Below are 16,382 nucleotides of genomic sequence, written 5' to 3'. Positions count from 1 at the left end.
TGGCCTCACTAACACCACTTCCAACAGCAACCTAGTTTTCTCATGTGGTCTCCTATCCAGATACTGACCAGGCTCAGCCCTGCTTAGCTTCAGTGAGTAAGCGATCTTGGGCTGCAAAGTGATATGGCTGTGGCATAAGTCTTATTTAAGTCTGATGGCAAACAAATACGTTTACAGCAAAACTGTAACTAGTGGTGTGTGGTAAATATATACAAATAATATACAAATACGCATGTGCCTCTTTTTAATTAAATCTGTGGTACAGTTATGTAACAACATGCTTGAGATGATAAAAACAATTACCAATATGCTGGAAAATATGTTACAACTACATACGTAATTTGAAAATAACAAGGACTCACACACACACATACACATTGAGTGCTTAAAATGCAAACACTTGTTGAGTGGTCTCGTATTTATGCTCAATCTGCATTTGATTACTGAAGCAATTGGATCCATGTTTGTGAGTGGACGGAATTCCCTTTAAAAGTGGTTGCAAGCTTTGGTGGACCAGTCGCTTTGCTCTTAATCCACGATTGCTCATTGCAAACCCAAAACAGCTTTTTTGCTTGGCTTCGTCTCTGATGGGTTCGCAGGAAACCGATTTGTTGAAACTAGTTTGACTCACACTGTTTCGAGTCGCACGCACACATCACGATCAATAAAGACAAATGTTGTTGCAAACCACAGTCATGCTGAAGGGAACAACATTGCGCTTCCCAAGTATTGCTTCAGTTAACAAGTATCTAAGATCTACTATGGGTTTGTATAGCAAATGACGGTCCTAAGTGGAACCAACAAACCACAAGAGAACAGATCGAGTGGAATCAGACATGAATCAACCTTGAATATTAATCCTGACATGCATCTCTTAGCAGTAGCCTCAGAGTTTATGAAATTGTTTCTGTAAACTGTCACATATTTATTTGTTGTTACTGTAAATGCAGACACTTGTCTATAGAGAAACGTCAAAACATTTGTGAGGGAAGACTTTTCTTCCTGGCATGTTTGGATGAATGTCGCTTTGAGCGCTCGTGTGTTGAAAGTTTGCTTTGCAGGCTTTGGAGATTCTCTGTAGAGTTACAATGAGTGCGTGTTTGCTATCTGTATGTATGTTAAACATGACCTGACCTCGGTTTGTTTAAATTAATAGTGCATTAAGGGCCAGGAAGTCGGATGTACAGAAACGGTTTTGTTTATATGACATACTCCACTATACTTGAGTCTTCAGTGTCTCTTGATACTTTAGATGTCATGCAAATATAATGATCTGTCACACAAGTATGTATTTTTCTTACTATTAAATTTGAAAACAACTTGTGCTGCTTAACCAACTGTATTGAATTCTTAAACTGCATTTAGAAATATACACTACCTGACAAAAGTCTTGTCACCTATCCAAGTATTAGGAAGAAGAAATAATAACATCTAGTTGATCATTTGATATCAAAAGTGGCTTAAATGAAAAGAAAAGGCCTCTAGATTACATTTATTTCACCAAAATAAAATATGGTCATGGCTGGATTTTTAATTATTTAAATAGGACAATAATAGGACATTATTTAAGGTCTGACTTTGCATAGACAAGTCATGTCACTTAATAGAAATAATGTACAGTATAGAATGTAAAGTCATGGTGCAGTGAAAAAAGAGTGAATATTGTGTATGAGCTTGGAGGACTGCATCCATGCATCTCTGCAATGACTTAAATAACTTATTAATAAAGTCATCTGGATTGGCAAAAACAGCGTTCTTGCTGGAGTTCATCAAGATTCTTTGGATTCATCCCCAATGACTCAATAATGTTCATATCTGGTGAATGGGCTGGCCTATCCTGTAGCACCTTGACTTACTTTGCGTTTGGGAACTCTGACGTGGAGGCTAAAATATGAGAAGAAGTGCTATCCTGCTGAAGAATTTGCGATCTCCTGTACTTTGTAATGTAATGGGAATCACAAATGTCTTGATACCTCAGGCTGTTGATGTTGCCATCCACTCTGCAGATCTTTCGCATGCCCCCATACTGAATGTAACCCCAAAGCATGAACTTGACTGATTTTTGTGAGAATCTTGGGTCCATGTGGACTCCAATAGGTCTTGTGCAGTATTACTGATGATTGGGATGCAGCTCAACAGATGATTATTATTTGTAGCTCTAACTAATGGGATCGACGACAAGACTTTTGTCAGGTAGTGTAGCTGTAAGCAATGATATGGGGCCAAAGGAGAATCAGGCACAATGCAGAGCCAGAAGAGTAAATAGAAGAGAAATAGTAAGTAGATTAATGATAACAAATGGCTGTTTACGACCATATTACTTCCTGATCACTTGGGTTGTTTTTATTTGTGTTTTCCAAAGGAACAATGTAAATGTTAAAACTTCAAAATTTTGGTGTATTAACATTGGATAAAGGTATAAAAGACAGTTGATTACCATACATATTTCTACAGTATTTAGTGGTAAAATTCTAGAAACTATAGCTGCCAGTTTCTTTCTTTATTTATTTTTATTTTTTACAGTGTAGAAATGATTGAGGATTTTTGGTGAGAATAAGAAAAAAGAATTTATTAACTACAGCTGTAAGAATTGGGCTGAAAGATAGGTGACATTACACAAAACATTGCACAACTGATTCTATTATAATGTTGTTCTTCATTTACTTTTGCATGACAGACAAGGAAGGTGATGGAGAATGACAAATGTGATATTATTATGTATTATAAATGAAGAAACATAATACTAACAAAGCAAGTCTTGGACAAAGTTTTCAAACTTTAGCTTTTTTTTTTTTGCAACAAAGCAAGTCAAATCTCTAGAACGCTATGGATCACCATGTCCACCTTCCCAGCCCAGCAGGCACACACTCAAGAAAAGAAAAAAAAAAAAAAAAATATATATATATATATATATATATATATATATATATATATATATATATATATATATATATAACAACACAATTATTGAGATTACATTGGGACAACTTAATTTTTTTGTATTCAATGCACATACATTTGTTAAAAGTGTTTAAAAAAGTAACTTAATCGATTTGTGTTGAGACAACATGAATGAATTGTGTGGAACCCTGCATTTTTAACAGTGCAGGACGTCAACAATTAACTTTGTACACCAACATCGTGGGATGTTGCATGTTGAGTGGAAGTGAAATTAGATTTTGGTTGCCATACCTTATGAATAAATGTCAGTATTGAAGTCAATATGACGTTGGTTTAAGATGTTGGCTCAACGTTGAATTGTGGTCACCTAATATCAACGTCATTTGATGTCGTTATTGGACATCAAAATAACGTTGTCCTTAGACACTGAACATGTTGTCCTTAGACACGCTAGATATAGAATTTTGGTCACCCGACTTCCCGACCTAAATCTAACCTTATATTAATGTCTTATGACATTGTGTGCTTGCTGGGAGGCACCTTCAGAACATTCCTGATTCCTGATTTTTGTACCAGTATTAAGCTGTTCAAAAATATTGAAATGAATGACAGTGGCAGACAGACATTGGGTCTCATTCACTAACAATGTGTACACTTATTTTTTTTTACCTCGTGTTTTCAGAAACAAGAACTGAAAGTGTGTTCCACATCCAACATCAAAACGTCATTAACTTGAAAGTTATTTTTCTTTTTCTTTTGAAAACCCTTATATGGAGCTGGTGTGGGTGTGCATTATGCAAATTATCAATCTTGTGCTCACTGAGAATAATTTAAATTCTCCAACATACGAACGAGAACATGAACAAACTCCTGTGCAATACACAAGTGTTGTGAATTAGGTGGAAAGTTTTCATGAGAAGTTAAAATGTGCGTACAAATACATAAAACATATGCAATTATAAGTGAATGAGACATCTCTTGAAATCTAGATAATGATAGCAAAACTAGTCATTTGCAAATGACTCAAATTAGACTTGGGATTTTATGTTCTTATATTTCTGCGTTATTTTCAATGTGCTATCACTCCCTTTACTCTGACTTATTCCCTTATTTATTAGGGGTTGCCACAGCAGAAAAACCATCCTATTTTTTACAGTGTATTGTTTTATAATGAATACATATTCACATAAATCCATGCAATAACAGAAAAAAGAAAATAGCAGCTCATTACCTGGTTCTTGCACTGTAATTTACACAAGCTGCTTAGACAATATATCATTTCAAAATACTAAAAATGTCCATAAAAGTCACTTTGTTGAACCTTTTAACATTAGAAGTTGTTGTAGGAGAGATGAAGGTCCCATAAATCAGTTTAAAAACATACATTAAAGGCACAGAAAATACCCATAAATCAGAAACTGCGGCAACCGTTAATTAACAGAAATAATTTACATTGCAATGCTAAAATATTAATGAGGATTATTCAGAGTTTTTACACCCAAACCTACACTGCTGAATTGTACAGTACACAAGTTAAAGAGCTCCATATGGTTGTTGCTGAAATTAAAACCCATCCAACATATTGCATTTATACCGGCCCTCTCTTTTAATTGCGCAGGCTTCTTAAGTCCATCTGTTCTCCTTGGGGCTTAGAGGATGTGTATGAAATATATCTACTGCAGATCTGCTGTTATCAAAACCAAAGCAGAGCCGAGCCAGATTCATAGCAGGACTGCAGGCATCTTCAGTGTGATGTACTGTAGGAGGTTTAGACCTGAGCTTGACTTTACTTGAGTAATATTCTCAACAACAGAAATGGGGGAAAGAGTATGTGTTCACTGGGATGTAGGCCTACAATGCTGCTTTTAGTCTGGCTACAATTGCAATAGGATTTTACTAGGGGTTTGACATGCGTACAGCATAATAGCAAACATATTACTTGATGTATTGATTTAACAAAGACTCAGCACAATAGTAAACAGCTTGCTAGCCTCTTTATAGACAACATTGCCTTTGAAAGCTTGACATTTTGCTTAAATTGTAATTATTTATTCAGTTTAGTTGTACAGTGTTGAACAGCCCTACTGAAAAAAACAGCTTAAACCAGCCTAGGCTGGTTGGCTGGTTTTACCTGGTTGACCAGCCTGGTTTTAGAGGGGTTTTGGCCATTTCCAGGCTGGTTTCCAGCCATTTACAGCCTAGTCTTAGCTAGTCAGGCTGGAAAATGACCTAACCCTAACCCTAACCCTAACCCTAACCCTAAATTTACCAGTAAGAATTTAGAATTTAAGTTAATGGTTTACCTCCAAGCTTTTCAAGATTTTTTATAGTGCATATGTATCATGCAGTTGTCAACCATAAAGGCTAAATGGTTATCCTTGTTTCTATGCTCTTACAAAACAGCTTGTACTTTGAACTGATACACAATACAGATGATCGATTAATAGCAGCCTGATATGTTAACCTGTTAGCCAGAATAACTTTTGTAGACAAAACAACCTGACCTTTAAACTTTAGCATTGAAATTAAACGTATACAACTATGTTATAAGTAATGAAATAAATTGATGTGTTCTTAAAAAACAAGTTTATGATCATAAAACAACATTTGAAGCATCTCTAGCTGGCCATCTTCATACATTCTCATATCCCCGGAGTTTATTGATTGTTAGCCAGTTGATTTGCTAGCTAGACTTAAAAAAAAAACATTTAATTGACCTCTATACACAAAACAATTTGACGTTTGATTTCCCATAATGCCTTTAATAAGAGGTTGAAAAAACTGACAATATTTTTATGTATTTCTTTTTGTTAATTATAATTGGGTTTGAGTGTGCTGCTGTTGAAACACTTAGCATTTATATCCCACAAACCAGTGCCAGCCTCATGTTTGGAACAATAAACATTTTTCCGGTGGCCCGGCAAGTATGCATGTTACCAACAAGCTAAATCATTACAAACCAATGTGATTTTGATTAATCAGTTGTTTGGTTTATTCTCCATTGCATTGGATTGAAAGATTGTGTTTTTAATCCCTCCAAACCACAAGTTTATTATCACGAAACAGTAAAAGTAGAATCTCCATTTGCTGACCGTCTTCCGTTCTCATATCCCAAGACTTTATTGATTCTTTGCAGGTTTATCAATTAGCATGCTAGCTAGGCTAAATGTCATTTTACAGTTTTTGTGTATTACTTTTTTATTGTGCATCTATAATTTATATATAATTACAATGAATTCTTATTGATTTTAAATGTGCTGCAGTTACAATACTTCACATTTGCATCCCTCAAACCAGTGCCAGAGTTTGGAACAACAAAAGACATTTTTTCCAGTGGCCTGGCAAGTATGCTCATTAGCAATAAGCTAAATCATTTTAAACCAATGTGACTTTGATTAATCAGTTGTTTGTATATCATTATTTTATTCTCCATGGCCTTGAACTGGAAAAGTTTTTTATTATTCCTCCAAACCACAAGTTTATTATCACAAAACAGTAAAAGTAGTCTATCTAGCTACTCATCATCATCCACTTTTGTGTCCAAAGAGTTTATTGTTTCTTTGCAGGTTTATCATTTAGTCTGATAGCTATAGGTCATATGTAGGGCCCGATAGAATCTGCTGACATTTTTTGATTTTTCTGCTGAGAATTTTGTTAAAAATCTGCAGATTCATGCGGAATGATTTTGGGAGTATCATCACTAAAACCTTAATATATATGAAACAAAAAAAGAATACCTTTTTAACTTTATTTAATGTTTACATTGCAAATTTAATTAGATTCACTTTATATGGTAAACAAAGCAAGTCTCTCATATAACACATCTACTAAAGAGAGAAATATTGCTTTACCATCTGTATTGTAAATAAATCATATGAATATTTTCATATTAGTCAATAATTATACTAAAATTAATTTAAAAACTGAATAAGAATAAATTTACACACATTTACACATGAAAAAACATAAACAATGTTGGGCTAAAAATCTGGGGAAATCTGCAGAATTCTGCACGCTCATATTCTGTGTGGGCCATATGTCATTTTAAGCTGCTATACATAAACAATTGTACCTTTTAATTTTGTACTATGAAATCTTAAATTTAGAGGTTCAGAAGAATTACAATATTTATGTGTATTTATTTTTGTTGTGTATTTGTAAAATCTAAAAAAATATTTACAATTAATTTTTATTCATTTTAAATGTGCTGCACTTACAACACATTTTTATTCCTCAAACCTGTACCAGTGTTGGGATGCTCATAATAAGGGATGCTCATAATAACCGTCAACATGATTCACTGTTAACCAAAAGGGTGCATTTTTAAACGATTAGTTAAACGAATAAAAAATGTTATCTTTTTTTTAATTGCCTGCGTAAATTTGCAACACATTAGTTCGCGGGATGGTAGCATGTGCAACTACACGTGCCTACGGACCTATTTTGCCAAAGAAGCAAAATGAAAGAAGAATATTGCTGGTCGCAGTTTGACACAGATGAGTTGATGCCATACCAGCGCTGATGCTGATTGCTCTGTCCTGGATCCGCGTCATAAACACCTCCATTTATTTGCAAAATTGGAAAAAGAAGCCGCAAAACAAAACTTTCTGAAATGTCCACTGCTTTGGAAACAAGCCGGAGCGTCAGGATTTTCTCTCCATCAAATAAACTATAGCTGTGATGATTTAGTTTACAACCAACAAACCAATCTTTTTTGCATTTGGAAAATTACAGTTATTTATAGTTCTTAAAATATCAATTTTTAAAGTAATTCAATTCAATTCAATTCACCTTTATTTGTATAGCGCTTATACAATGTAGATTGTGTCAAAGCAGCTTCACATAAAAGGTCACAGTAAATAGGAACAGTGTAGTTCAGTTTGTAGTGTTTAAGTTCAGTTCAGTTGAGCTCAGTTCAGTGTGGTTTAATAATCACTACTGAGAGTCCAAATATTGAAGGGCAAATCCAACGATGCGCAGTTCTACAGATCCCGAACCATGCAAGCCAGTGGCGACAGCGGAGAGGGAAAAAAAGAAGAGTAGCCTACATAATCTGCAAATCAAACAAATCCAAAAATATTCTTGAATTTGCATAATGAAAACTCAGCACCAAACTGAGGCTTTAATTTTATAGCATATGAAACATGTATGCAAATTAATGCAATATCATATGTGAACAACAAAATTGTTGTAAGCTGTAGTAGCCTATACTTTACAAAAAGTCAACATAAGAGCCTTGTCAGTGTCTTTTATCACACGCAGCACGTGCACATGAACCAAAAGTGAGAGAGAATATAAAAGCACACAAGCTCTAAGGTAAAACCAGACGCTCTAGACATAATCTTTAAAATAATGACTTTAAAATGTTGACAGAGATTTGTGAAGTAAAAACACATGATGGGAAAAAACTGCCTAAAAAGGATTCAGTCAAGTGTTTTCATTTTGTAATTTAAATTGATCATTTAAGGGAAAAATATCTAGGGCAGGACTATTTATTTTATTCTTTTTATTTAGTTTATAATTTTTTCTAAGCTGTTGGAAACAGATGCGTGAAGATCTTCTGTTATGTTTTGTTGTTAATATGTTTGCATGTTAAAACAAATCAGTATTGTCAGTTTTTTTTAGACACTAAATAGACATGTCATTTTTTTTAAATAATAAATTTAATAATTATTAAATAAGAATTTAATAATAATCTGACCAGTTAACAGTTAATATTCGTTTAGTGAGCGGTGGTTGTCAGTTGGCAAAAATAACCAAAATGAGCATCCGGTTGTTGCTAGATCGGATATGCATGCGGCCGGAAGTTAACAAGATTTATTTAAATTATTTATGAAATTTCCCATTTATTGTATTTTCTAAACGTCTACCCCCACCTCAACCCTAAACCCAAGCGTCACAGTAATGTAAAAATATAAATTATTGTTATACAGTGTCATAAAAAATGCTGCTATATTAAAGTGAATATCGCACTTCCAGCCGGCCGCATATCCGATTTAAACTTTACCTGAGCATCCCTAGTTTTGACCAAACAAAACAAAAAACATTTTTTTTAGTAGCCCAGCAAGTATGCACATTAGCAACACACTAAATCATTACAAACCAATGTGATTTTGATTAATCTGTTGTTTGTATATCATTGGTTTATTTTCCATAGCCTTGAACTGAAAGACTGTATTTTCAATCCCCCCCCAAACCACAAGTTTATTATCACAAAACACAGTAATACCAGAATCTTTAGCTGCTCGTCGTCATCCATTCTCGGATCCCCAGCGTTTATTGATTGTTACTTCAAAATCCTTTAACCACTTCTAAACGTCTAGCGCAGTGTTCACAAATAAAAAGTTCAGTCCTTGCCGCCATCCGGACTTTCATCCCAAAGAACTGTGGTTTTCAGTGTTTTTCTAATTTCTCTTAAAAAAATAATTGGCGCTCATTATAACAGATATGGCACAGTGTTGTAACCATAAGTTTATAAAAAGGAGTGAAAAAATTCAAAGCTAATGTACTGTTTCTTGTGCGTGTGTGCCATAGCGTCACCCTGTCTGGGCATCGGATGTGAAGCCAATCAGAGGCACGAGCCCACAGACGGCCAGACGTGCTCTACAACTCCAGGACTCACTTTTCTCCAAAGAACTGGAAAACATGGGCAAACATCTTGCCGGTAGGTGTTTAACACACAGACACCCACATGCATATAAAAAAGCAGGCCACCTTTCTATTACAGCCTGACACTGTCAAAGGCCACACATGTGCATGTTTGCCTGCAAATTCCAAAATGAAGGCGTCTGATTGGCTAATTAAAAGCTGATCCACCTATTAAAATATGTCATGAAAACGGTGACCGTCTTTGATTCGTTTAATAATGCCACTGCCGCATTAGCTTGTTAGAGTCACTGTGAGGTGACAAATCCCTGTCTGCAGATGATCAAACTCAGCGGGTGGTTTGATCTTGCAGACCTCTGAGAGACATTTGTGTGTGTGATGCTCGTTCGTTTAGTAACCGCTTAAAAGCACTGGGCAAAACCAAAGGCACAAACAGCACCAAGTGCTGCAACATGTGTCGTGCAGTTGTTTGTTTACGCATGTACTGCTTTTTTATTTCGCTGTCGCACACTGAATACATTTAAAACATATTAAGTATTTAGGAAGGCCACTCTCACTAAGCCATCAGGGCAGCAGCTGTGTGTGTGTGTGTGTGTGTGTGTGTGATTGTGTGTATCTGGGACACTGAAATTTAAACTTGAACAGTTAACAACATTAGCAAAGTAGATATGAATATTGAGGTTTCACATGTATATTTTTCTAATCTGAAAATAATATAATTGTTTTTGATACTATAAAAGTCTGTATACAGTTGAAGTCAGAATTATTAGCCCCCCTGTTTATTTTTTCCTCCAGTTCTGTATAATGGAGAGAACACATTTCTAAACATTATAGTTTTAATAACTCATTTCTAATAACTGATTTATTTTATCTTTGCCATGATGACAGTAAATAATATTTTACTAGCTATTTTTCAAGACACTTCTATACAGCTTAAAGTGACTGTTAAAGGCTTAACTAGGTTAATGGTAACACTTTATAATAACTACACACTATGAATAATTTATTAAGCACTAGCATCTAGTGAATTCATTATTTGTTAAGCCTTAATTTAACATCTATAGACGTTAGTAAGCAGTTTATATCTGCAGCTACAAATGGTGTGTTCTTGACTTAAAACACATTCATAATGTGCTTAATAATTGTAATTTCATAATTTGTGACTGGTTGATTTTTTTTTACTAAATTATGTATTGCATTATTTACAAATCATTTGTATTTAAGAGTATGGTTTTTAAGATCATTCAGATTGAGTTAGTAAATAAACTATTCAAATCAACAGTGTATATATATATATATATATATATATATATATATATATATATATATATATACAATTGTTTATACACTTTGAAATATAACATATTTAACATATAACATATTTGGATATATTTGACATCTAAACATTAACTTAAAAATTAAATATTTAAATTGGAAATTAAATCAGATGCACGTCATTTACAGTATACCTATGTGTGTAAGAAAAGCAAGTGATTAAATGCATATATACAGTGCTTGACCAATTCATATGTGCGATATTTCCGTGATTTGATGCGAATGGGATCACATTTAAAGTCAACCGTGTAGTTTGTGTTAACCGCGCACTGACCACTGTTTTCAAGCAGACTCTAGTACGGTTCGCAGTTCCTCCGTCTGTGCTCGCAGAGACTAACTTTAAGTATATTCTACCTCTAAGCTTCAAGCATGACAAAATTGCTTGAGTCTATGTTCTGTGTCTCGTGCCATTTGAATAACATTCAAATTAATTTGCCTAAATCTGAGGTAACAAACTAAACCGAAAGCTGAGTACACTGCTTTACAAAACAAAGAACTTTATATATCGAAAACCTGCATTATTTTTCACAACTACGAGCACACATTTGAACACATTTGTAATAATTCTTTTACCAATGATGCAGCATAGGGAAATTCCTGAGTTTGCAGTAGCTGAAATGCCAACACAACAGCACTGGTCTGCAGAAGGGCTTCTCTAGCGTATATTTACTCCCCAAGCGCCGCACGCCTCTTCCTCTGGCTCTGCGGCAAGCAAATTGATTTTTAGCATCTGATGACGTCATGCATAAAGTAAACATTCTAAGCACACCGGTGTAATCGTACGCTTCAGGGAACAGCCAATGCTGTCTAATCACATGAATCTCAGTGTTATTGCGTGCGTCAAAGGGTTAAAAGTGTGTTTGTTTTATTCTTTTATTTTTCAGCGATTCTTCCACGTACCACGTACCACACGTACCACACGTACCACTAGTGGTATGCACACCACAGTATGAGAACCACTGACTTAACCTATTAGCTAGGTTAAATGCAGTTTTATAGCTACTTTTCATTTTAAGCTACAAAAAATACCTTTGAATTGGGCACTATTGAAATATTGGCTTTAGAGGTTCAAAAAAATGACAACATTTATGTGAATGTATTTGTACCACAATACTCAATATAATATTGAACCTCCATGGTTCAATACACAAATGGATATTGCGATTTTTCAGTTTTGTATTAACATGTAAAAATTGTCATTCCCCTATTTCTTTAATTACACTCTGAAGTGGCTCTGTGCATGCTGAAACGCATCTCCCCATGAGTAAATGTCCCCTAAGTGAGCACTAAACTAGGAGACGCTTTCACATGAAAATAAAATTGATGTAAGCCGTATGTCAAAATATGATCGCACATGGGATTCTGGGATTCTGAGAAGTGCCTCAACTTGACAGCCGAATTAAAAGTTACAACATGAAAATTAAGTCTTGAGGCGACGCAGTGGCGCAGCAGGTAGTGCTGTCGCCTCACAGCAAGAAGGTCGCTGGTTCGAGCCTCAGCTGGGTCAGCTGGCATTTATGTATGTAGTTTGCATGTTCTCCCTACATTCGTGTGGGTTTCCTCCGGGTGCTTCTGTTTCCCCCACAGTCCAAAGACATGCAGTACAGGTGAATTGGGTTGGTTAAATTGTCAGTAGTGTATGTGTGTGTGAATAAGTGTGTATGTGTTTCCCAGTGATGGGTTGCAGCTGGAAGGGCATCCGCTGCATAAAACAAATGCTGAATAAGTTGGTGGTTCATTCTGCTGTGGCGACCCCAGATTAATAAAGGGACTAAGACAAAAAGAAAATGAATGAAATTAAGTCTTGCTTTTCAATAGTTTCAATAATTATACCAGTCAGTAATATATATATATATATATATATATATATATATATATATATATATATATATATATATACAGTTGAAGTCAGAATTATTAGCCTCCTTTTGAATTTACTTTTCTTTTTTAAATATTTCCCAAATGATTTTTAACAGAGCAAGAAAATTTTTACAGTATGTCTGAAAATATTTTTTTCTTCTGGAGAAAGTCTTCTTTGTTTTATTTCGGCTTGAATAAAAGCAGTTTTATTTTTTTAAACCATTTTAAGGTCAATATTATTAGCTATATATTTTATTCGACAGTCTACAGAACAAACCATCATTGTACAAAGACTTGCCTGATTACCCTAACCTGCCTAGTTAACCTAATTAACCTAGTTGAGCCTTTAAATGTCACGCTAAGCTGTACAGAAATCTCTTAAAAAATCTGGTAAAATATTATTTACTGTCATCATGGCAAAGATAAAATGTATTAGTGATTAGAAATGAGTTATAAAAACTATAATGTTTAGAAATGTGCTGAAAAAATCTTCTCTTCGTCATACAGAAATTTGGGAAAAAATAAACAGAGGGGCTAATAATTCAGGGGGGCTAATAATTTTCACTTCAGCTGTATATAATATAAATATATAAAACAGTTCTGTCTGCTTCTTGAATCTGATTGGCTGATAGCTGTGCAATATTCTCTTAATAACAGCATGTACATAATGTACAGCATGTACTTAATGTACAGCCTTCTCACTCTTGTGTATTATTCCGCCCACATAGAGTGAAAGCAGATGAATAAACACACTACAGTTTGATAAATATTGCAGCTGTTGGACAACATAATTGACTTTTGAGGCTTTTTTTAGGCAAAAATGTAGTTGTTAAGATTGCATCTATGCAGTTTATTTATAAGGATATTGTCTGTTTTAAAATATTTATAATTTCTGAGATACTGTGCGTCAGCATCCATCAGCCTGTTGTTGAGTAGAGCAAAGAATGTTGACATTGTCCATCCGCAAGATGGCGACAGAGATTGCATAATAAGTACTTAGAGGAGAAAGGATCTGCGTAATTCCAAACTACAGCTGATCAAAACATTATAAAATTGGTGAGTGACATTCTAAGTTGATCTCTCTCTTTTTTATGTTTTATATTTATACCATATAATTGTAGTGTGTTGAGTGTGAGATGGGACTTGCATATTAGGAATGTATGTATTTTGTGTTGGCCACTCTTTGTATAACCCTGAGATACTTTTTTTGGCGATCTGTTTGTTTCTAATAAGTCTTCTCTTTTTGAGTGGTTCAGTAAAAAGAAAGAAAGAAGAAATGCCCACATGTGCTTAGCATTTTTTTCTTATTGCAAACACAACAGTAATCTGGTAATGATTGCGCTGTTTTAGATTTTTCTCCGCTTTTTCTTTAGCTTAGGGTTAATTATTGTGATATCCCAATTGCAACAGAGAAATACTGGGAAATGTCTCTAGACTGATGGCTTTTCATGTCGTTCAGCCTGTTTTGTCACCTGTTTTGTCATCACTTTATACATTACGCTAGAGAATCATTCAAATACTGGATCTAAAGTGACATTGGTGAAGTAGCAATGGTTTTCTGCTGTTCTGACGTCAGCTGCAGATTTGAATGAATGGCGAAAGAAAGTAGTTCCTCTTACGAAAGGATTTTTAGGCTCTTTGTGTTTGATCTTGCAGACGAACAGCATCAAACGTCTTTGCTCTACTCAATGGCACAGTATCTCAGAAATTATAAATATTTTAAAATAGGCACTGTCCTGAAATTTTCTGTTGTACTGTTCCTAAAGTATATGCAAGCACATTTGAATATGGTTTTAAGAAATCTGTTCTTTTGAAACGAATGACGATAGCACAAGTCAAAGTTTACCCAGACATTTAAGAAGTACTTATTTTAGAGCAGTAATCACAATACTGTGATATCATGAAACCATGATTTATTAGGTATAAAAAAAAATGTATTGTGATAACACATAGATTATTAATAGGTTATTTTCACATTCTCACTGTAAACAGATAGCCTATATGTATGTGTGTGTGGGAAGTGTGTATGTGTTTGTTTCGAGCGTGCTTGTTATTTCGTGACTGAGTCATAGGGAAGCATATTCTGACATCACTTTGCGGTAAAAGTCACCCCTGCTCTCAGATGGCATTGATTTAAAGCTGTTTGTCTGTTGAGTTATATCTGAACAGAGCCATCCCATAAGGCCAGGCATTAGCCTCATTCAACAGTCTAATTTACCCCTTTCATGCTTTTATTAGCTGTTAATGTTCTCCGTGTTGAAAGCCAGGCTTCTTCTTTTATCTCATTATTACCTCAATTATGTGGTCAACTAAATCCTCAGACTCCTTTTTAATTTACAATCCTGCTGCGTTGTTTCGTTTTTAGGAATTTAAGAGCTTGATATTTGACTTCTGCCCAAAGAACAACATTATTGGCTGCTTTTTAATGGCAGAGAAAAGCTTTCCTCCACTTTCGGATAAATAAAGCATCACTTTCAGCTTTCTGGAATTCCTCAGATCTCTCTCTTTTTGTGAGATGAGCTGTGGCCACTGTTTATGTGTAGGGAATAAAAGTCAGGAATCAATAAGGTTGCATATGTTCCAAATGACGAGTTTGCGTGCTTGAGGACTGCAGTCTTGTGGGAAGCGTATTTGCCTTGTTTTTTTTTTTTTTGATCAAGAGCTGTTTATAATAGATTAGATGTGCTGCTTCTTGTTAACTCTCTAAAGTCAACCCTCCTCTGCTTTGGTACTTGTTTTATTCTTACGGTCATTATATACAATGGAGATTTGAATCTGAGAACAACCTTTAATTTTATGAAGCACAGTATAAAACACTTAAAGGGATACACTCACTGGCCACTTTATTAGGTACACCTGTCCAACTCTTTGTTAACGCAAATTTCTAATCAGACAATTAATGGCCAGACTGGTTTGAGCTGATAAAAAAGGCAACAGTAACTCAAATAACCACTCGTTACAACCAAACTATGCAAAAGAGAATCTCTGAATGCACAACACGTCGATCCTTGAGGCGGATGGGCTACAGCAACAGAAGACCACACCGGGCACCACTCCTGTCTAATAAGAACAGGAGTTTACAGTTTGCACAGGCTTACAAAATTGGATAATAGGAGATTGAAAAAATGTTGCCTGGTCTGATGAGTCTCAATTTCTGCTGCAACATTCGGATGGTAGGGTCAGAATTTGGCATTAACAACACGAAAGCATGGATTCATCATGCCTCGTATCAACGGTTCAGGCTGGTGGTGGAGGTGTAATTGTGTGGGGGATATTTTCTTGCCACACTTTTGGCTCATTAGTACTAATTGAGCATCGTGTCATTGCCATAGCCTACCTGAATATTGTTGCTGACCATGTCCTATCTTCTGATGGCTACCATCAGCAGGATAATGTCATGTCATAAAGCGTGGATCAGCTCAGACTGGTTTCATGAACATGACAATGTGTTCACTGTGCTTAAATGGCCTTAACAGTCACCAGATACAATCCAATAGAGCACCTTTGGGATGTGGTTGAATGGGAGACTCGCATCATGGATGTGCAGGTGACAAATAACTACGTTATGCTATCATGTCAATATTGACTAAAATATGGACCTTGTTAAATCTATGCCATGAAGGATTAAGGCAGTTGTGAAGGCAAAAGGGGGTTCAACCCGATATTAATAAGGTGTACCT

At 35.2% G+C, this 16,382-nt stretch overlaps 1 protein-coding gene across 1 annotated transcript in view; it reads left to right on the top strand.

Moving 5' to 3' along the window:
* c24h8orf34 (chromosome 24 C8orf34 homolog) overlaps window positions 1–16,382 on the top strand; it is a 178,278-nt gene that overhangs the window by 136,189 nt on the left and 25,707 nt on the right. Inside the window, exon 11 of the mRNA XM_056450533.1 lies at window positions 9,436–9,565. Within this exon, the coding sequence (XP_056306508.1) occupies window positions 9,436–9,565 (130 nt within the window). The remainder of the gene's footprint in view (window positions 1–9,435; window positions 9,566–16,382) is intronic.

The sequence above is a fragment of the Danio aesculapii genome, chromosome 24 (genome assembly GCF_903798145.1).
Source record: "Danio aesculapii chromosome 24, fDanAes4.1, whole genome shotgun sequence".
NCBI lineage: Eukaryota > Metazoa > Chordata > Actinopteri > Cypriniformes > Danionidae > Danio > Danio aesculapii.
The sequence above is the reverse complement of the archived record's forward strand: the minus strand, read 5'-3'. Positions and strand labels throughout refer to the sequence as shown.